At 42.5% G+C, this 21,754-nt stretch overlaps 1 protein-coding gene across 1 annotated transcript in view; it reads left to right on the plus strand.

The window, feature by feature from the left end:
* The first annotated feature begins 10,560 nt into the window (after nt 1-10,560).
* The window catches only part of TIMD4 (T cell immunoglobulin and mucin domain containing 4), a 34,916-nt gene continuing 23,722 nt past the window's right edge, over nt 10,561-21,754 (plus strand). The window contains exons 1-4 of the mRNA XM_027081383.1: nt 10,561-10,650; nt 16,336-16,674; nt 18,852-19,157; nt 20,685-20,768. Coding sequence (XP_026937184.1) covers nt 10,593-10,650; nt 16,336-16,674; nt 18,852-19,157; nt 20,685-20,768 — 787 coding nt within the window. The 5' untranslated portion in view covers nt 10,561-10,592. The remainder of the gene's footprint in view (nt 10,651-16,335; nt 16,675-18,851; nt 19,158-20,684; nt 20,769-21,754) is intronic.

Genomic DNA, 21,754 nt, shown 5'->3' on the forward strand with positions numbered 1-21,754 from the left:
ATAAGATAAATGCACATATGGTAACACAGAGCTCAAGAATACAGGGTTGAGTAAACAAGGAAGCAGAATGAGATCTATAACAAAACATTCTGTGAGTTTGAAACAAAGTATACAAAGCAATACTATGCATCTTTCAAGGATACTTATATATCCGATGACACACAATACATTAAAGAAAAATTGGGGTAAATGTGGAGATATAAGGGAAAATATGAGAAGGCTTAACAGACCTGAGATGATATTGTGTCTTAAACTGTACAATGAACTCAACTCTGCACCTGTGAAAAAATATACATATTCACTCACACAGAGAAGTACCTATTGAGCACCTGCTGGAAGAGAAAAAGTATCACCCAAACCTCACCACATAGAAATAACCATTTTTGCCATTTTGTAGACCTGTGCTCTTTTCTCCTCCTCCTTCTCCTATTTCTGAATCCTTGACTAACAGAAATTAAACTTTTCTGTTGAAACACACTTTTCTTTTTAAAAGATATCATTCCCAATGCTACAAAATTGGCTTTTTTCCCTTCCTAAAAATGACCCATTCTCTTGACCACCATCATCTGCCTTTCTATTTCTCTTGACAAGACAACATCATCAAATAACTTTTTAACATTCACTTCTCAGTTTAGAACGGTTGTCATTTCTTCCAAGTTCTATTAAAGCTGTTTTCTCAGAGGTTGCCATTGGTTTCTTAGTTTTAATCAAGTGGTATTTTCTCTGTTTAAATAAATAAGCATTTATTGCATATATACCTTGATATATAGCATGATGCCAGGATCTAGGTGTTGGGGCTACAGGAAGATTTTAGTGCAGTCCCTGTGTTCTGGGAGGTCACACTCTGTTTGGAAAGTAGATGTGGAAATGGATAATCTTATGTGATGTTCTAATTACAGAGATCACATGTGCCCAGGTTGCTACTGGAGCTCAAGTGGGAACTTTGGATTCAGGAAGACTTTTTGGAGAAGATTCAGTCTGAGTGTTAAAGGGTGAACCAGTTAAATAACATTAAGGAATTCTAGACAGGTAGCTCTCTAACCTAGCTGTGCATCTGGCTCAAAAAAATACCAGTGCCTAGCCTCCCCCCCCGCCCCCCGCCACGACCAATGAAATCACAATGTCTGGTGTAGAACCTGGATATGTATTTGAAATTCCTCCTGTGATTTGAAGGTGCAGCCAGATCTGAGAACCACAGATCTAGGCTGATAGACGAACGTGAGCAAGGCTAAGGGGGTGTAGAGAGTTAGGCCATGGGACTAGTAAGTGTCAGTGCCTCCAATCCTGGACTGGCTCACTTCAAAGGATGTTTTTAACCCCTCCTTGTTGCTGTTTCCATACCACTGCGGTGGCCTTAGGGTACATGACATTATGCTGCAGTGAAACAGTTTAGTGGTTTAGAACAATACCGTCTTGTTTCTGCTTGCTTCCGTGGAGGGTCATCGGGGGAGGGGCTCCTGCTTGATGTGATTCTCACCCTGGGACCCAGGCTTGTGGAGCTTTCACTGTTTGGAGCCAGTTGCCCTTTCAGGCGAGGGAAAGTAGTGAATTGTACACCAATTCTTATAGGCTTCCACCTGCAGGTGACCCATGACACTTCTGCCCACACACACTGGCCAAATCAAGTCTGGTGGCGGAATCTGACACCATGAGGTGGGGCATGCTCCTTCACCATGTGCCTGAAGTTAGCTGAAATATTTGTAAAAAACTACCTCTAAGCTCTATGGAATCAAATGGAGCTCGGTTGCCACAGGCAGCCAGCTATATGCATCTGTGGTTCCACAATACAGTGTAACCTGGAAGTAGTGATTTCACTATATTTGGACCAACTAGGAAATCCCCGGGGGAGCTGGATGCTGTACTTTTTCCTTCTTACATCTAATGTGCCCACTTTCAATTTCTCAACCCAAGTTCTGGACTTGCCAGAAAATAAGCGTTGGGTTTCCAACATACAAGCGCTTCCCATATTATTCAGATGGAAACCATCTTTCATCTTCAGAGGGTAAAATCAACGTAACAATGACTTTTTGAACTAATCAGAATGAGTATCCACCCAGGCTCCATTTCTCCTTTTCTATTTGTAGAGGTCTCCCTTGTAAGAATGATCTCTAAGGCCTGTTGACTCGGGCCAGTTTCCTCCTATCTTTGTTTCCATTGCTTGTAAGTTGAAACAATATTTCCTAATTCTTTATGATTTCAAACAACTTACCCATAAGTAGTCTCATTTCATCCCCAAATCAACTTTATGGTGAATGGATTATTCAATCTTATTTTACAGATGAAGAAGTTGAGGTTCAGAGAGGTGAGACAAGGTCTCACAGAGATTTTTGAAATATTTGTGTTTCATTTGTATTTCATGGTCTTCTTTCTACTTTGTATGAGTTTCTCTCTTTCATGAGTCAAAATATTCATTCATTCATTCATTTATTCATTGACTCAACAAGAACATGTTATCTGCTGGAAGCAATGGGCCAGCTGCCGGGGCTGCATATACAGGTCTCTTGTCATGGAGGAGTGTTCTGTTAGAGAAGTTGCTGTTCGTTGCTCAACTAACAGCCTTTCCTTTTCCTAATAGAACTCTACTACTTTTTCAGGAAATGAGCATACTGTGTCCCTTGATCTCAGAGACCCTAAGTCCCTACCCCAGGCTCAGGGGATGTCCCTGATTTGTCTAAACCAGTCATACACTTCTCATAGGTTGGATTTGAGAACTGGTTGGTAGCCTTGTTCTGGATAATAAGTTATAAGAGGAAGACTGCTTAGAAGGTCTTTCCTTCCTCAATGAAAGTCATGGAACAATGATGTGAGAACCCTCTGACTCTCCTTTCCCCTTCCCAAAAATGAACCTGACGTTCAACAGTACGTCAACTCTACTGTGACCATGTTGTGACAGATGAATAAGAGAGAGCTGAAAGAAAAGAGCCTGGGTCCTTGATAATTTTGAATCTGTGGGTTGCCTACACCCAGATGTCTTGTTATGAGAGGAAAAAACAAACCCTTTAAGTTTAGGCTTCTGTGAATTGGATTCTCTGTTGCCCACATTTGAATGAATTCCTAAGTGATTCAGCTGACTATTTTGGTGACAAACATACGAATTCTTATTTGTGTTAGAGTTCTTAGTCATTGCTGCTTCACCCCAGCCAGTTCTGAGGGACTGTACCCCATTCATAGCCCTCATTGCTCAAATTGCAAATGGAATGATTGTATTCTGCACAGTGGGATCTTTCTTCTCATGATCCTAGGGTGCCAACCACAGACCTACCAGTGAACTACAACCTAAGGCCTGCCATGGGAAATAAGAAATGGAGGAACTGGAGTTCTCTTTCAGGGCTATGGAATTTATAATGGAGAGAATGAGTCAACCAACTCAGAGAGCCGAACTGAGGGTCGCAGAGAGGGCTTGGGTCTGGGGTGTGTGATGTGGACCAGGAACAAGCTGAAGTCATGAGGAATCTGGTCATGGGGAGAGGTTCAGAGTTGAGCAGAAAGAGACACCTGAGAGAAGAGCAGAGCAGGTGATGTCTTGGAGGTTCTTGATAGGGTAGGCATTCCAGACCATGAGTGCCCTTGTCAGGAGTCCCCTCTTCTCTGGGGTAATATGAATAACCCTCTGTCCTTGTCCTCAAAGAAACTCTAGCTAATATACTAGAAAACAAAAGCTATATTGTGAGTTAATTTTTTTAACGTTTCCTATCTCTCTTTCCTTGCATAAGTAGTGTGAAAGATAATACTTCTTTACAGGTTTGTGGTTGGGAATATATGTGAACAATGCAGTACTTAGCACATAGCTGCAATTTAATGAATGTTAATTCCTTTCCATTTTCCTAATAACTAGGGCTGTATGGAGGTAGAATGGACTACTTGGAAGAAAGTAGGCAAGCAGATGCTTGACCACATGTATCAGGCTTTGAAAGGATGGTAAATTAGTGATCTTTCGCTTGCCTTTCTTTTCCAAGATTCATGATTCTCCACATCTCTGACTGAATTAGCTTCTCAAGGTAAACTTGTCTATTTTCTTTGCCTTGTACTAGTCCCTACAAAGGAGTGGGTTAAAATGATTGGCTATACCCACCCACTCAGATGCTGGACTGGATCCACACAAATTGAGGAATAGTTGGTTCCGCAAAGGAAGGGATGATTCTACAAAGGAAGGGATGTTGAGCAGGCAATGACAAGATATCCACTGCAACAGGTCATTCTGCCTTCTGTGCTCCTTCAACACTACCTGAATAGCAGCTACTTGTATAATTAACATTTGTTGGGTGTTCATTATTTGCCTGGTACGCTGCTAAATGCTTTCCATGGACCATCTCATTTAGTACTCAACAGCAATCCAACATGTAGGTACTATTAACTCCATTTTATAGAGGGGTAATTGTGCACAGAGAGGTTAAGTAAATTGCTCATAGCCACACAGCTGGTATGTGGTCAAGATGGAATCCAGGCAGTCTGATTTCCCATCCCACAGGAAATCATAGATAGTAAGGAAGCTGATGCAAGGGTCACTGGGTGAGAGGAAGCTTACTGAGTGGATCCTCATGGTTGACAATAAGCAGGAGAGGCTACCCTTCTCCTACTAAGAGAACCCATAAAATAGTCCCCTTCTCAGGCTAAAGCCATTTCCTGATCTCAAGAATCATAAGCTGTACAAGCTGGAGGAGATTTAAAGATCTTACAACGAGTCAGTTCTTGAAAATGCTCCCAATTGTGAAATTCTTTTTTTTTAATAAGTTTTACTTTCAGGTTCAATTATCATACACAAAAGATAGCAATCAACTATACTTCAATTTAAAAGAAAAAAAAAGAGAAAAAGATGGGTTCCTTTTTGCCCTCAGGATGGTGCCCATACTCCTTCATGTGGCTTTTCAGGCCCTTGATGATCTGACCCCAGCCTGTGTTCCAGCCTCCTCACTTGGCACTTCCATTTCTTCCTCCTGATTTCAAGTCCAGCCATATTGAAATCCACACACACACACACACACACATGCACCAATCAAAATCCTTGGATCCCTACATGGTCTCATTGTTAGTCTACACATAGACCTGTTTTATTTTTTTAACTTTTTTTTTTGGAGAGAACATTTAAGTTCTGCTTTTATTTTTAAATACTATAATATACACTTTTAAATAGTTTTAATAATGTAATAAACACCTGAAAAGCTGAAATTCTTCAGTTAGTCTGAAATGCCTTGCGGCTATCACCACTGAATTTTATAGGCTCCTCCCTCTGCCTGAAATTCTTTCTACCCCACCCCAATCCTCTCCAATGTCCTTTAGGTCTAGACTTAGAAAGTGTCCTTGACTCTTTTCTTCCACCTTTAAGACTGGGCTAGGAATCTTTTCCTAACACTCCCATAGCGTTCCATCCTTTCCCTGTCACATCTTATCAAAATGTGCTTTATTGCCTGTTAACTTGCTTGTCTCTCACTAGGAAACACTAGCCCATGAGCTTATTGAGGACAAGAATGGCTGGTGTAACATTGCAGCCTGGCACATTGCAAGAACTCAATATATAGTTCAGAGGCTGACAATATTTTATTGTTAAGACCAGATAGTAAACATTTTTGGCTGTGTGGACCATACAGTATCTGTTGCATTTACTCAATTCTGCCATTGCAGTGTGAAAGCAGCCACAGACAAGAAGTAAACAAATGGGCGTGGCTGTGTTGCCATAAAACTTTATTTATAAGAATGGATAATGGGCCATAGTTTGCTGACCCCTGCTCTAGTGATGAAGAAATGAAGAAATAAAAATGAATGAGTGGGATTATAGTTAACCAGAGAGGAATTACTGGCTACCAAAAAGACCCCTTTATCAGGAAACATGTATTCTATTTTCTTTCTATTACTTAAAAGACTTTTCTCCTCTGTGGCCTTATCTGTAGAATGGGGCCTGCTAATAGCGCCTCTGCCTAAAGATGAACCTATCATGTCCTTAAGGATAAAATCTATGAACCTATCAGGTCCTTAAGGGTAAAATCTATGAACCTATCAGGTCCTTAAGGGTAAGACAAATCTTATTTGTCTTTACTCCCAGAGCCCAGAGCCTAGCAGAGTTCCCACATGCCTAGGGTATAATAGGTGGCAGACACTAGCTGGGGTGAAGTGTTTGGTGAGGCACGTAGTTGGATCAGATAATAGTGTAAACTCTTAAGACTGGGAAAACTTTAGTCATCCAGCCAAATTACCACTATGTAGAGGTCCTTCTAGGTTTAGACTTGGGGTCTTTTGATTCCAAATGACAAAAGACTCAACACAAATTGCTGAAGCCCTAAAGGGAATTTACTGGCACATTGATGTGCCTTGATTCAGGGACTCAAATCATGGTTTCTCTATGTCTCCACTTGCCTTCTGCCTGATTGGTTCTCTTAACAGGCAGCCTTCACCCATTGGCTGTACGATGAGTAACATTGGTTTCAGGCTCATGTCCTCACAGTTCAAAGACCAGCGGAAAACAGGGAGAGTCCCTGTTTCTTAAAAGCTGTAGTAAATGTGACAAGACTGTGTATCCTTGGCTTTGTTTGGGTCACCTGTCCATCCTTGAGCCAATCACCACAAATAAAATTAATGCCAACTGCACCTTGTTGACTGAGAAAGAGGGAGAGCAGGTTCTCCAGAGGCAAACTCCATACATAGAAAAAAAAAGGTGGCAAACACATGGAGAATCTAGGAATGCTATTGCCCCTCCCTGAAGAATACTATGCTTTAATACAATGATACAAATTAACCATCCAATATTAGGATGTTTGTGAATTCCCTGAAGCCTGTCCACTGATCCCATCTTAGGAAGAGAAGACAGCAAAGCTTAGTTTCTTTTTTCCAGTGTGTGACCCCTTCCAGATACCAAATTACTAGTAGCATTTTCATTTCTAAAATAAACATATATGTACTTCTTTAATAATAAACTTTATATATTTTAGAACAGCCTTAGATTTATAGAAAAATTGTTTTGCTAATACAGAGAGTTCCCATATAACCAATACCTAGTTTTCCCTATTGTTAACATCTTCCATTAGTGTGGTGTATTTGTTACAATTAGTGAATGAACATTCATAATTATTATTAACCGAAGTCCAAAAGTTTCCTTAGTTTTTACCTAATGGCCTTTTTGTCTTCCAGGATCCCATTCAGGATACCACATTGCATTTAGTTACCATGTCTCCATAGGCTCCTCTTAGCTGTAAGTTTTTTAGACCTTTCTTATTTCTGATGACCTTGAAGTTTTGAGAAAACACTGGCCAGATACTTTGTAGAACGCCCCTCAGTTGGGCTGTGTCTGCTGTTTTTCTCATAACTAGACTTAGGTTGTGGGTTCTTGGGAAGAGACTGCAGAGGTAAAGCGCCGTTTATCTCACATCTTGCATCCTATCAACATGACTTATCTCTGTTGACGATGATCTTGATTGCCTGCCTGAGGCAGTGTTTGCCAGGGTTCTCCACTGTTAAGTTAGTCTTTTTTTCTCCCTCTCCATACTGTATTTTTTTGGGAGAAAATCACTGTGTCCAGCCCACACTTGAGGAAGGGAGTTTTGCTTCACCTCCTTGAGGAGGGTGTATCTACATACATTACTTGGAATTCTTCTGTGAAGAAGATTTGTCTCTTCTCCCCCACATATGTATTGATTCAATTATGTATTATATCAGTATGGAGTCATAGATATCTTATCTACTTTGGGTTATAATCCAGTACTACTTTATTTATGTTGTTGTTAAGATTGTTCTAGCTCCGGTCATTAGGAACTCTTTCAGTTGTCTCCTTTGTCCCTTTAACAGCTTTAAATTGTAGATCGCCCCCCACCCTCCACCCTCCCCACCCCTCCACCCCTACCCCCAACCCCCTGCCCCCCGTCCCCAGCACTTCCCTACTTCCTAGCACTGCAAGATGCTCCAGACAAATCTTAAATATTTCCTGCCTCAGTCCTAGAATCAGTCATTTTCCCAAGGAGCTGTAGTTCCTTTTGTTGGAGAGTAGTGTTGGAAGCTAAGATCTGAGTGCTAGGTGTGCTCAGTATGTGCATTTTAAAAAATAAATGTATTGTAAATAACAAATAAATTCTTCTAAGTTATTTAAAATAATCTAGTTATTTTAAAAAGCTTCTTACTAAAAATATAGTGAATTCCTTTCCTACTTCTTTCCATAAAATTCGAACCCCATGGGGTTTTCTTCAGCTTTTTACATCCATATTACTAATAATGGGCTTCTGCTGGTATTGTTTGATCAGTTTGGACATTCACTGTTGACCTCCTGTAATGGCAAATAGGGTTTGCCTCTAGTGCCACCACCCTACTTTCTGTCTGCCCATCTTCCCAAGGAAGTCATATTTCAATTTTGTGTTAAACCAGTAGCCAGAGTTCCCCTTATGATGATAGGACCATCATTTTCCCCTGTGAGTTTTGAAAGCATTCCTGCATTATTTTCTAGCTTGGCTATTTAGAAGACCAGTGCAATTCTGATCCTAAATCCTTTCAAGGCAATATGTTTTTGCTTGTTTTCCCTCTGGAGGTTTTTAATATCTTCTCCTTATGCCTAATATTCTTATATTTCATGATAATATACTATTTCTGTGGGGATCTTTTTATTCATGAAGTTTAGCCTTTGATTGGCCCTCCCAATCTGGAGACTCATGTTTTTGAGTTATGAGAATTTAGAAAAATATTTCTTTAATGATTTCCTCCTCTCAATTTTCTGTTTTAATATTCTGAAACACCCCTAGCTATTAGACTTCATAGATAGGTTATATTTTCTAGAAAATTTCCTTAACTTTATTTTTCAAATCTTCCATAAAATTTGGGGGTAAGTATAATCTTTTAAATTTCTAGGAGCTCTTTCTTTTTTCTCTGATTTTTCTTTTTTATAGTTTCTCTGTTTCCTTTTTTCTTGGAAGATACTAGTTTTGGGTTTGTTTGTTTGTTTGTTTGCTTGTTTTATTCTGCTCTTTCTGTTGTCTTTACATCTTTGTCGTACAGAGAACTTTCCTGAAATGTCGAGATTCTTGGTTGTTTTTTCATATCTTAAAGTGACACCCTAAAAACTGATTAGCAGTGCTGCACGCATGACTGAGACTCATGTACTGGTGACTTTATTGAAGGGGGATTGGGTGATATTGTTGGGGGGCACCCAAATATCAGTATCTTTGAGTGTTTTATTTGGGCCGTCAGTTTATTGAGAGATTAAATCACCCAGTTTCCAGGGAATAGGGTGGGAAAAGGATTCACAGTTTAGTGAACATACAGTGGAAAGACTTTCTTTGAATGCCTCTATTTTCATCCCTTCCCCCCTGTTTTCTGGGTTCTCTGATTCCAGAGCCTCACCCAAGATTTGTATTTTCACTAATCCTTCAGTGTGAGAAATTTGAAGGTTTAAGGTTCATTTGGCTGGTGACAATCAAATGAAATTTTCTAAAACAATCTAGAACATCTGTGCATCCTTAAATTCCCTCTCTGGGGCTAGGTAGGAGTTGGCCACTGATATGCTTGGTCTCATGGTGCAATGCCATAAGCGTCACAGATCAAAGGAGGGTGTAGTGATTAAGATCACGGACTTTGGGATCAATCAGAAAGTCTTAGCTTAAGTTCTGTTTCTACAATATTTTTGCTGTGAATGTCATTTACTTAGCTCCCTTAAGCTTCAGTTTCGTCATCTGTTAAAATAGAAAAAAAATTTCTATTTCTTAGGGTGTGAGAATTCAATAATACAGCTCTATCATGTAGCAGAGTACCTGGCATATAATTAAGCATTCAATAACTAATGATGATGATTTAGAAAACACATCTGGTTGGTGAGCATTGATTTGATTCCTCCTCTAAATGATTCTGTGGTTCTGGATATATTGTTGAATCCATAGCGTGCAGAAGGGCCATAAATATCATCTAGTTCAAGCCCTGAAATCTAGTTCATGAATTGTCTTGCGTGCTCCTCTCCTTCAAGTGGTTTCACTAACAAGTGGTAGAATTGGGCCCAGACCTTGAGCCTGTTTGTTACCTGAGCCTGTCTGGTAACTATCACCATATGCTTCCTCTAGTGAACGTCTTTCCTTGCCCAGTAAACTCTAATGGTGTTTTTGGCTTATGTTATAGTTGATGGCAGCCCTGCTTTCATTTCTGTATTATCAGGGCGAGGGGTACAGGGGCTGGGTGAGGGAGAACCCAGAATGGGAGCAGAGCCAAATTCCCATCTAACTTGCCTTTGGCTCAGCATGAGGAGTCTGTGTGTAAACCACTGCCAGAGGGGAGAGTTAACTGCATTTTATTGTAAGCTGCATGGTAGCCAGGAGGACAAGTGCACATACACACAAGCATAGATGCTCATGTATGTGTAGGAAATCCCCCTATATGAGTGGACAACGGAGTACATGCATGCCCACACCATCACTCCACATGTTTGCACACACACTAATGGGCAGGAGAAACGTGCTCAGCACATTTTATTATACATCCCAGATTGAGGAAGGCCATTCAGGAGGGGGAAAGGGAAGATTATGAGGCAAAACGAGAAATGAAACCTGAAGGTCCCGCCCTGTCAGCATTAACGGGAGTATAAGAAATGGAATTTGGACAGACGGACAGACTCCTGGGGCCTGCCAACAACCAAAATGTCCAAAGGGCCTCTGATTCTCTGGCTGGTGATTGAGCTCCAGCGGCTGTATCTGAGTAAGTGTTCTCAGACCTTCCATCCAGGAGTCCCTGGAGGCTTGGCACCTCCCGGATTTCCATGGCTGATCTATAAAGGTGAAGTCCATTTCATTCCTGCGTCCACTCAGCTTCTCTTGTTTGGAAGGTCTCTCCCTTTCTTTGTGACACAGGGTTTATCTTGAGACTGGTTTGGGAGTTTTAGGGCGGGGGGATTTATGTTCATACCAGGAATGGTAATTTAAGAAGAGACACAGAGATAAGGGGTCAGATAACATGGGGAAAAGAAATGTCCTTTGCAGGTTTTACTAGCAGAATCAGAGCCAGGGGAATTTGTTCTGCTAAGACGCCTTATTATAATCCTTATTTTTCTCTTTATTTTTCGGAGTTTTTGTTTGCTTCTTGGTTTGTTTTATTTTGCTGGGGGTCAGGCGTCCAGGTGAGGTTTACCTTTTCTGCATATTGTTTCCAGGTTTCGGATGATGCAAATGTACACACACTAGGTGTGGACCAGTATAGACCTTCACATCCTGCTGCTATACAGGTGGAATGCTCTGGGCTGAGCTGAAGTTGCATCTTGATCATTAACTTTTGACACTGGTGACTATGGCCCTTCCATGGAAGAAATGAGGGACTTGGAAAAGACCAGTTTTAACAATCCATGATTCTAGAACTAGACAATATCTAATGTCCCTTGCAGTTTTAACACTTCATAGTTTCTGCACATGAATCTTTCAAATGTGCTGTGTGAGAAAACACCATTCCACGAAAAACAAGCCTTTGTCATACTGTTCTTTGTGCCTTTCTTTCCTCTAGAACTCCATACACCCTCAGGTCTCCACCTAAGTCAAGCTTTTCCTGACTACCCATAGCCTCCAAACTGCTTTAAGTGTTTCTGCTGTGAGTTCCTATCCTCCCTGGAGTCCCGCCATTAGAGAACTTGTCGCCCTGTAGTAGTTGCTCATTTAACTGTCTCTCTCCCCAGATACCCTGTGGGAGTTAGTGGAATGAAAGCAGTTCCTTTCCCTTTCTTTATCATTGTTTTTGCTTGGTCTTTACCTTGTCCTGGGACCTGGAGGTGTGGAGGGTTTGGTGATGCTGAAAGTTGCTCTGGCCACCTTTCCGGCTACTGGCTGGACACTGACTGAGTGGGCTTCTCCAACCCTACTTGAAGAAGGCAGCACCTGGTGGATGATCTGTTTGTTTTTCATTTGTGCCTTTTCTAAAATGACCACTTTAGAAGGCAGTGACTGCTCAGACTCATTGGTGATCAGAAATGAATGTGCTCTTAAAAGATGCCAGATCGAACCCTTCACTCTGTAGATGATGAAATTGAGACCCAGACTGGGGAAAGGCCTTGTTCAAGGTCACCAGCTAGAGGAGGAACCAAGCTGGCACCAGAACCTAGGTTGTACCCACCATCCTGGGTAATTCCCCAAAAGAGAAATTGATTTAGTACCAATCAATAATTTTGCAGATAATTCAGATAATTTTGCAGCTGGAAAGAAAGTTTCTTATCATATCTCTAAGATCAGAAATGCTTGGTTATTTGTACTAATAATTTATTAATTTCATGTGGCATTTGATACTCTATCTCTTGTGAACTTGAGAACTATTTCTTTTTTTTTTTTTTCAGTACGCGGGCCTCTCACTGTTGTGGCCTCTCCCGTTGAGGAGCACAGGCTCCGGACGCGCAGGCTCAGTGGCCATGGCTCACGGGCCCAGCCGCTCCGCGGCATGTGGGATCTTCCCGGACCGGGGCACGAACCCATGTCCCCTGCATCGGCAGGCGGACTCTCAACCACTGTGCCACCAGGGAAGCCCTTGAGAACTATTTCTGAGGCGAGCATTATCTTCCCCCTTTGCCTTATGAGGATAATGAGGTCAGGATTAGTGTGGTTTTCCTCCAAAGAACACCAAAGCAGTAACTAGCAGAATAAAGTTCTCAATGTAAGCCTGATGGGTGTTTTTCTGCCGCACCTGCTTCCTCTTTTTAACATTAATTTTTAATCCAATGAGTAATACAGAGATACCCTTGGTGGAACAATTAAAATGTTATAAAGTTAAATCCCTTTTGACTACTGCCCTCAACCCCAGTCCCTTTCCTCTGATCATGGAGCTGCTGACACAATGAGTTGGGTGTATGTCCCACCAGCCACTTTTCTCTACGTTTACTTTCACGTGTCTGTGCCCACAAAACCTGCCAACTGGTTTATTTATTTTTTAAAATGGTTTTGTATTTTATGTGTCATTTTGAAATTTCTCCTTTTCGTACGTTGATAAGGCTTGGAGTTTTCATGCCGATGGATATACGTCTGTCTAATATATTAATCTTGTACATTGTGGTTCCACGGAAGGACTGTGCCATAGGTTAGCCACTCCCCATACGCACACTGTTCATTTCATTCCCACACATATGACACTGCAGTAAACATTTGCAAATAGGCTTCCTTGTGCACCTGTGCTTTTCTAGAGCAAATAACAAACCATAAAATTGCCCAGGCTTAGCGAGGTCACTTGCATGTTGAGTATTGACCGAAACTGCCGAATTTCCCCAGAGTGTGGCTGTACCAATTCACACCCCATTTCACTCCAGTTTACTCCAGTAGGCTAAGTCATTTCCCAGCTCCCAGTCTAGCCAACACTTCATATCATCAGCATTCTAGTTTTTTGCCAGTCTAATAGTTGAAGTTTACTGATCACTCATATTTCCTTGTCTATGAATTGCCTGTTTTGTCCTTTGCCAGTTTTTTTTTTTTTATTGGAGTATACTTGCTTTACAATGGTGTGTTAGTTTCTGCTTTATAACAAAGTGAATCAGTTATACATATACATCTATCCCCATATCTCTTCCCTCTTGAGTCTCCTTCCCTCCCACCCTTCTAGCTGGTCACAAAGCACCGAGCTGATCTCCCTGTGCTATGTGGCTGCTTCCCACTAGCTATACATTTTACGTTTGGTAGTGTGTATATGTCCATGCCACTCTCTCGCTTTGTCACAGCTTACCCTTCCCCCTCCCCGTGTCCTCAAGTCTATTCTCTAGTAGGTCTGTGTCTTTATTCCTGTCTTGCCCCTAGGTTCTTCGTAACCATTTCTTTTTTTTTTTTTTAGATTCCATATATATGTGTTAGCATACGGTATTTGTCTTTCTGACTTACTTCACTCTGTATGACAGACTCTAGGTCCATCCACCTTACTACAAATAATTCAGTTTCATTTCTTTTTATGGCTGAGTAATATTCCATTGTATATATGTGCCACATCTTCTTTATCCATTCATCTGTTGATGGACACTTAGGTTGCTTCCATGTCCTGGCTATTGTAAATAGAGCTGCAAAGAACATTGTGGTACCTGACTCTTTTTGAATTATGGTTTTCTCAGGATATATGCCCAGTAGTGGGATTGCTGGGTCGTATGGTAGTTCTATTTTTAGTTTTGTAAGGAACCTCCATACTGTTCTCCATAGTGGCTGTACCAATGTACATTCCCACCAACAGTGTATGAGGGTTGCCTTTTCTCCACACCCCCTCCAGCATTTATTGTTTGTAATGATGGCCATTCTGACCGATGTGAGACGATATCGCATTGTAGTTTTGATTTGCATTTCTCTAATGATTAATGATGTTGAGCATCCTTTCATGTGTTTGTTGCCTTTGCCAGTTTTTTTATCTAGTCTTTCCTTATTGAGTAGTAGGATGCCTCTTTCTATACTGCGATACTTGGGATAATAAACTGTTGGATCTCCAGTAGAAATAATTCTGTCCCACATTTTTTATTAATTTACCAAATATTCATAGGAACAAGCTCATATTTAGAAGTCGTTGGTTTTTGGTGCATGTGTTCTGCATTGCTATCACAGCTGAGGTTGAAGACAATTTTATTTTTTTCCCTGACTTCATGGGAGGCAAAATGGGCTTCCACAGCATGTACAATCTGTGAAACATCTCCATTGTGGCAAAGTAAAGAGACGATGAGTTTAGGGAAGGCTCCAGGCGGGTCTGAATTTGGAATGACCTTTCATCATGAGAGCAAACTTTGCAAAACCCAGCAAGTACCTCATCTGGCTTACTACCTGGGCAACTACTAGGGCTCAAGCTCACCTTCTCCCAGAGAAGGATAGCTGGAAGTTGCTGCCGCCTAGGGTCAGGGAGGAATACGGTGCTACTGGCCATGTCTTACACAACTTAGCCAACGGGGTTAACAGAGTTAGTGAACGGAGAGTCTTACAGGAGGGTACCTTGACGAAAACCATGAGCAAAGAGATATGGGGATATATGTATATGTATAGCTGATTCACTTTGTTATACAGCAGAAACTAACACACCATTGTAGAGCAATTATACTCCAATAAAGATGTTAAAATAATTTTAAAAATGTAAAAGGGATCTAGGTACTCAAGAAGGAGCAGGATGTCATCCTGACACTGGAGCTATAGCCTGCCTGGCTCTCCTGTCAATAGCATGGTTTGATTGAGAACAATCACTGATGCTCAGTTAAATCAGAGGGCTTAACATTTGCAGCAGTGAAAAACTTCCACGGACTCTCAGAGATGGAAGTTATCTTAGAAGAGGCTGTCCAGTGGTCCTCAAACAGAGTGGGTGGTCAGTGACATCAGAACGACCTGGAGGCCTCGGTTATGTACATTTCCATGGGCCTTGGCCTCTAAGATTCTGACTCAGGGTTGGGTAAGAAAATAGGTATTTTTAGCGAGCTCCCCAGGCCACGCTGATGAGCAGCTGAAGTTGGGAAACACAGATACTTCATTTTAAAAATGGTGCTATGTTCTATTTCATATAGCTAACATGGTCAACCTAATCACCAGCATCTTTATGTCACAGCTGCCATTCCAAAGAATTCCTGTGATTCCTTTCCAGTTCTAACATTAAAAAAAAAAAAAAATCCACAAACTCCACCTAAGTTCACGTTCTCTAACAACAAACAAATGGTCCAGAGCAATTAATTTCTACCTCCAGTACTAAAAGGAGAAGAGGACAATGGGATATAGTTCAACAGCCTGTCTCCCTGCCATAGCAACACTCTGGGGTGGAAGACAGACAGAGACCCATTTGAGGCATTCAGGTCAGTAGGAGGTGATCACTGCCTATTAAGATACACTGGGTAGAGTGCAGTTTTGGACCTGTTTATATGAGTTAGTGGAATTGGATTAAAGGGTCAGGATTTTCCATGGAGAATTTATTGTTTTATTGAATGGTACTTAAGGTCAGAGTTCTTTTTAGTTGTTTGTTTGTTTTGCGTTACTTGGGCCTCTCACTGTTGTGGCCTCTCCCGTTGCGGAGCACAGGCTCCGGGCGCGCAGGCTCAGCGGCCATGGCTCACGGGCCCAGCCGCTCCGCGGCACGTGGGATCTTCCCGGACCGGGGCACAAACCCGCGTCCCCTGCATCGGCAGGCGGACTCTCAACCACTGCGCCACCAGAGAAGTGCCGGTCAGGGTTTTTTTAATCAGCAAATCTGCTGTGGAGATGTGAGCAGACTCAGGCGGTCAGCTGTTTCCACTTGAGGGATGGAGGGGTGTGGAGTTAGGAGCTTAGCAGCAGCTAAGGGCAGGCCAGAATTTGGGCTAAAGAAACATATACACTACGACCCTCTTCATCTTCCTGGAAGCATCTAACTGCACAATCCCTGTAGAGCATATTGGAGAGATTTCAGTACCTTACAGCCTAGTTTTCTCATCTTTCCTCGCAGCTCCAGCTGTATCAGAGAGTGTCGTGAGAGCATTTTGGGGTCAGTCGGTGACTTTGCCCTGTACGTACTCATCCTGGTCTCCTAAGAGCAACGGCATGTGCTGGGGCAAAGGCCAGTGTCCCAACTCCAAATGCAATGATGAGCTTCTCTACACCGATGGGAGAAGGGTGGTCTCGAGGAAGTTGCCAAAATACCAACTTCTGGGGAATATCTGGAGAGGGGATGTCTCCTTGACCATCTTCAACACCAACGAAGGTGACAGTGGTGTGTACTGCTGCCGCATAGAGGTGCCTGGCTGGTTCAACGATGTGAAGAGGAACATCCGCCTGGAGCTGAGAGGTGAGCACACAGGGGCTGTGTCTGGGGATGGAGAGGTTCACGAGTCATGGGTCATAGAGTCAGTGCATGGTGGTGGAGAGGCCGGAGCTGCTTAAGCAATGGGTGGGCAGATTACATCTGAGACATGTTGATGACCAGAGGAGCCACAGCCTGGAGCAGACGCCCGTGGGAGCCAAAAATCCCACAGAAATGAGTGAGGCGTAGAGGGTGGGGGTAGGGAACCAGTGAAATTCAGGGTCACTCTGAAGAGGGCAGCTGCTGCTTCTCTAGGGAATTGCAGAAATTTGGGCCCAGTGCTTTCAGATCTCCCACTTATCATGTGAAGTATATTGACTTTTGCCTGTTGGCAAAGATTTCACAATTTTAAAAGATATTGGATGAATGAGATAAAATGTGTGGTTCGTGGATCAGCTTCAGTCCATAAGCCCAACTTCCAGTAGAGGGGAAAGGGCCGGGGATTTGGAGATAGTCACAGCAGTTTTCAGGTGATCGTTCCTTCTGTTACCATCAGTTGCTTTTGATGACATTTGAAATATGGTGGAACTCGTAACGATTTGAGCTGCATGGAGTGCAGCCTGTGGTTGAATTATGTGAACAATAGCCACTGTTCCTGCTGGTCTGGAATGGAGCCTCTCGAATTCAGCCCTGTGTTCAGCCTGCACCGAGGACGGAGGAATCTTGGGCTCTGTTCCTAACTGGACTGGCGTCTATGAAGGCAGGTTCTGGCTAGCCGTGCAAGTCATAAGCTTCTCCGATGACTCTCATGTGCTCTGAAATTGAGAACAACTGACGGGGATGCTTCTAATTAGAGAACTTTCACAAGCATATATGAAAGTATACTTTTTATATACTGAATATATATATCTAGTATATTTTTCTCAACTCTGTGAGATGGAGGTATCATTAGGATTTGTTGAAGTTAAAGGATGCCAATCCAAGTCTTTGCTTTGCAAGCCTGATATAACCAGCTCTTACTCTATAAAATATTGGTTGACATCAGCACTCTATGAGGACATTTCTAAGTTCACTTGAAACTAATAATGTCTTTCTGGTCCATTAGAGTTAGTGGAAATTTGGCATATTTAAGAGAGGGTGGTATCTGTAGAATAACTGTTGCTAATGAACTCAGATTCAGATGTTTAGGGGGTGAGTGGTTTGGGCATGAACCAACCTTTAATATCTGAAAGAGATTACATTTTCACCCTATGTTACACTCTTTGGACTCGCTCTTTTTAGATTTTAATTTTTATTGTAGAAAGAACACCTAGCATGAGTTCTACCCTCTTCATGAATTTTCAAGTGTACAATATACTATTGTTAACTATGGGTACAATGTGTGCAGCAAATTTCTAGAGCTTATTCATCTTGCTTGACTGAAATGTTATGTTTGGGCTCACTTTTGCTGGGATCATTCATTTACTCATTCATGCATGTTTTTGGAACACCTATTATGTACCAGACACTGTGGTAGGTATTAGATTTGTAGCAGAGAACAAAATAAATACCAGCCATTCCCTCGTGGAGCTTACAGTGTACTAGGAGAAACAGACATTCCATAACAGTCAACAAATAAATGTGTAGTTAGGAAATGCAACAAATGCTATGAAGGTCAAGTATGAGTGTGCAAAAAATGTCGAATGCGGATGACCTCCTTGCAGAAGCGTCCTTTTAGCTGAGACATGAGGGTTAAGGAGGAGTCCATCTAAGGAAGAGAGAGTCTAGGAAGCAGTAGGTACAAAGTCCCTCAGATGGAAGGTCACTAATACTGTGGAAGAACTGAAGAAAGGCCAGTGGGCTGGGGAAAAGTGAGGAGAATAGAGTGGAGGCCCGAGATGGGAAAGAAAGAGCAGATCAGGTGGGGCCCTGAGGGTGAGGTTGGGGGTTGGGTCTTCATCTTAAGGGCATGGAGAATCCAGTAAAGAAGTGTAGGTAGGGGACTGACATAATTAGATTTGTCATTTTCAAAGATTACTCTGGCCAGTGTGTGAAGAACAGGTTGGAAAGGCCAGGACTAGAGTTAAGACACCCAGTTTTCATGGGCATTTTAGTGGTCCAGGCTCGTGGGCCGGGTGAGGCAGCAGAAAGGCAGAGAAATGGACGGATGCCGGCTACATCTGTAGGGTTTCTGTCTTCCTCCGTCTCCACTTGGCACCAGACGTATCTTCTATTGGGTACAGGTCCCACAACCATGCGCTCAACAACCACCCATCGCTCAACAACCACCCATCGCCCAACCACCGCCGCCACCACCGCCGTGACGACAACCACAGCTGTGCTTCCAACAACCACAGCTGTGCTTCCAACAACCACAGTCGTGCCTACAACTGACCTGCCAGCCACACCACCGCTTCAGATGAGAACCGCTGCTGCACTCACCACGACGGCAGCCACATGCCCTCTGACAACACGGGAGTCCCTTCGTGAGGAAGACACGATACTTCTGACCCTTGAGCCTTCCACAGAAGGGCCCATCCTCACTGCAGGTGCCTGGTTCAACGGGCTGTTCTTTCCCTTCTTCTGGTCAGATGTACCTTGGATCCCTTGGAAGAGGGTTCTCCTGCTGAATGGGACTTACTCCAGCAACTTACTCTTATGTCTATGTGTGTGCGTGTCTGTGTATGAGTTTGCCAGGGCTGTCATAACAAATTCCACAGACTGGGTTGCTTAAACAACGAAAGTTTACTTTCTCACAATTCCGGAGGCTAGAAGTCTGAGATCAAGGTATCAGCAGGGTTGGTTTCTTCTGAGGCCTTTCTCCTTGACTTCTAGATGGCCGTCCTCTCCCTGTGTCCTCACGTGGTCTTCCTCCTTTGTGTGTTTGTGTTCTAATGTCCTCTTTTTGTAAGAACACCAGTGATATTCTATCAGGGCCCATCCATGTAACATCATTTTTACCTTAATTACCACTTTAAAGGCACTATCTCCAAATACAGTCACATTCCAAGCTACTTGGGCTTAGGGCTTCAATGTATGAATTTTCAGGTAGGGCTGGGGCAGGGGTGGGAGGGGACCACACAATTCATCCCAAAACTCTGTGTGTGTGTATAGTTTCATTAAATTGTTTCTTTTCATTGTTTTATGATTTCCTTTTTTGTTGCTTTTTTTTTTCCTTTGGGCTTTTGAAAAGTCAGCATTTTTGGTTCTCCAGTTGACCTCCCAGGAGTCTTGGGGACACTGTAAAGAACCAGGAAATGTGAACCTGGGTCAGACACCAGTTCCATCCTGCCGGGGCTTAAATCCCTACTCAGGCCTTAGAGATTGGCTGAGGAAAGGCCTCCAGATGCCTTAAAATATCCCTTGATGAACTGGTTCTACCTTTTCTTTCTTCCTTTCTTTCTTTTCTTTTCTTTTCTTTCTTTCTTTCTTTCTTTCTTTCTTCTTTCTTTCTTTCTTTCTTTCTTTCTCTCTCTCTCTCCCTCTCTCCCTCCCTCCCTCCCTTCCTTCCTTCCTTCCTTCCTTTCTTTCTCTCTCTTTCTCTCTCTCTCTAGCTCCCTCCCTCCTTTCCTTCCTTCCTTCATCCTGAATCCTTCTTGATCCTATCTTGGAACTCTCACTGAATTACTAGCTCCATTAATTATGGGGGCTTATCAAAGCTCCCACCACGTTTCAACCTCTGATTCTGAGGTAAGAATATTAGAAAAGAATCATGAGATAGCTTGAAAGCTTAGACATTTCAGCTGCTTCAATAAGGCCTGGATTAATTTAAATAACTTTACAGTATCGAATTGGCTAATTCCAGTATACTCTGTGTAGTCGCCTAAGGTCCGTGAACCCTAAGCCCATTTTAATATGTAATTTTTTATTCCTTTGGTCTTTAAAATAATCATCTTAGAATTACTACGTTTACAGTTTTTCCCCTAGATTCTAAAAGTTACTTACAATCCTTGGAAGAAAAACTGAAAGAAACATAGAAAAGTACAAAGACAACTATAAAAATAGCCCCAAATCCCACCACTCAGCACAAACACCTATTTTTAGCTGCCTTTTACCAAACGTTTTTTCTCTTCCAGACTCAGAAACTGTCCTTCTCCCTAGGACCTCTCAGAGAAGCACTGAGGCGACTTCTGCAGACACTGCCTTACTCACATCCAAAGGTATGTGGCCGGGGTTCTCTCGTTTTCTTTCCTCACCGCTTAGACTGAGGGAAACACTGAATAGCGTGTCACCAAGTCAGATGACTAGAGATGACTGTTGGGTCCTGTGTGCCATGAAGTCCACCTGGGACAAATTGGTATCAATACCACATTTGTGGCTCATTCCTCCCTATGGATTTGAGAGAGTGAGAGAGACCCATTGACCTTGATCTGTTTGTGCAGTTCTCCACGGTAGCACATCTCTAGAATGTCTGCCTTTCCACTCTAGGTTGGGTGGCGCTCGGCTATCTCATCCCCCGATTCCAAGCATACTGGTCTTCTGTGTTGAAACCCCGGAGGGTGTACTCACTTGACTCCTTGGCTGTTTATAGTGGAGGAAGAGTTCTTTCATTCATTTGTCCTTTCATCCATCCAGCCAGACCTCTTTAGGTATTTACTAGTGCCCAGGGGCAGAGAACACCCTGAAAATAATTCACAGCCTTGCAGGTGCTAGAGGGGCCTACCCGGGCTTGGTTATCAGTTGTACTACTTTCCCCTGGGGGCCTCTGCCCTCCATTGTGTAGCTTCATGCATATAAAATTTGGACGAGTGCCTGGCCTGTTAGTAAGCGTGCAAAAGGTAGCTGTTACCTTAGTGGAGCTTATAATCAAGCAGAGGAAAACAGACATCTATGAGGTAAATAAATCAATGCTTGTGATAATAGAGTATGGGGGGCCGTAAAATAGAGTGGTTCATGTGTGCGTTCTGGTGTCACACTGCCTGGGTACAAATCGTGCCTCCTCTCTGCTGTGTGACTTTGGGAAAGTTCCTTAATCTCTCTGGGCCTTGGCTTCCTAACGGGTCAAATGGGAATAATGAAGCACTTACCCTGTGTCTCTTTCTGAGGATTAAGTGAGAGAATACAGGTGGATGACTTAGAACAGCGTCTGGAATGTACTAAATGCTCAGTAAACATTAGCCCTTTTTTTTTTTTTTTTTTTTTTTTT

The sequence above is a fragment of the Aethalodelphis obliquidens genome, unplaced genomic scaffold, assembly GCF_003676395.1.
Source record: "Aethalodelphis obliquidens isolate GAN/ISIS:26980383/991018 unplaced genomic scaffold, ASM367639v1 scaffold45, whole genome shotgun sequence".
In the NCBI taxonomy this organism is placed as follows: Eukaryota; Metazoa; Chordata; class Mammalia; order Artiodactyla; family Delphinidae; genus Aethalodelphis; species Aethalodelphis obliquidens.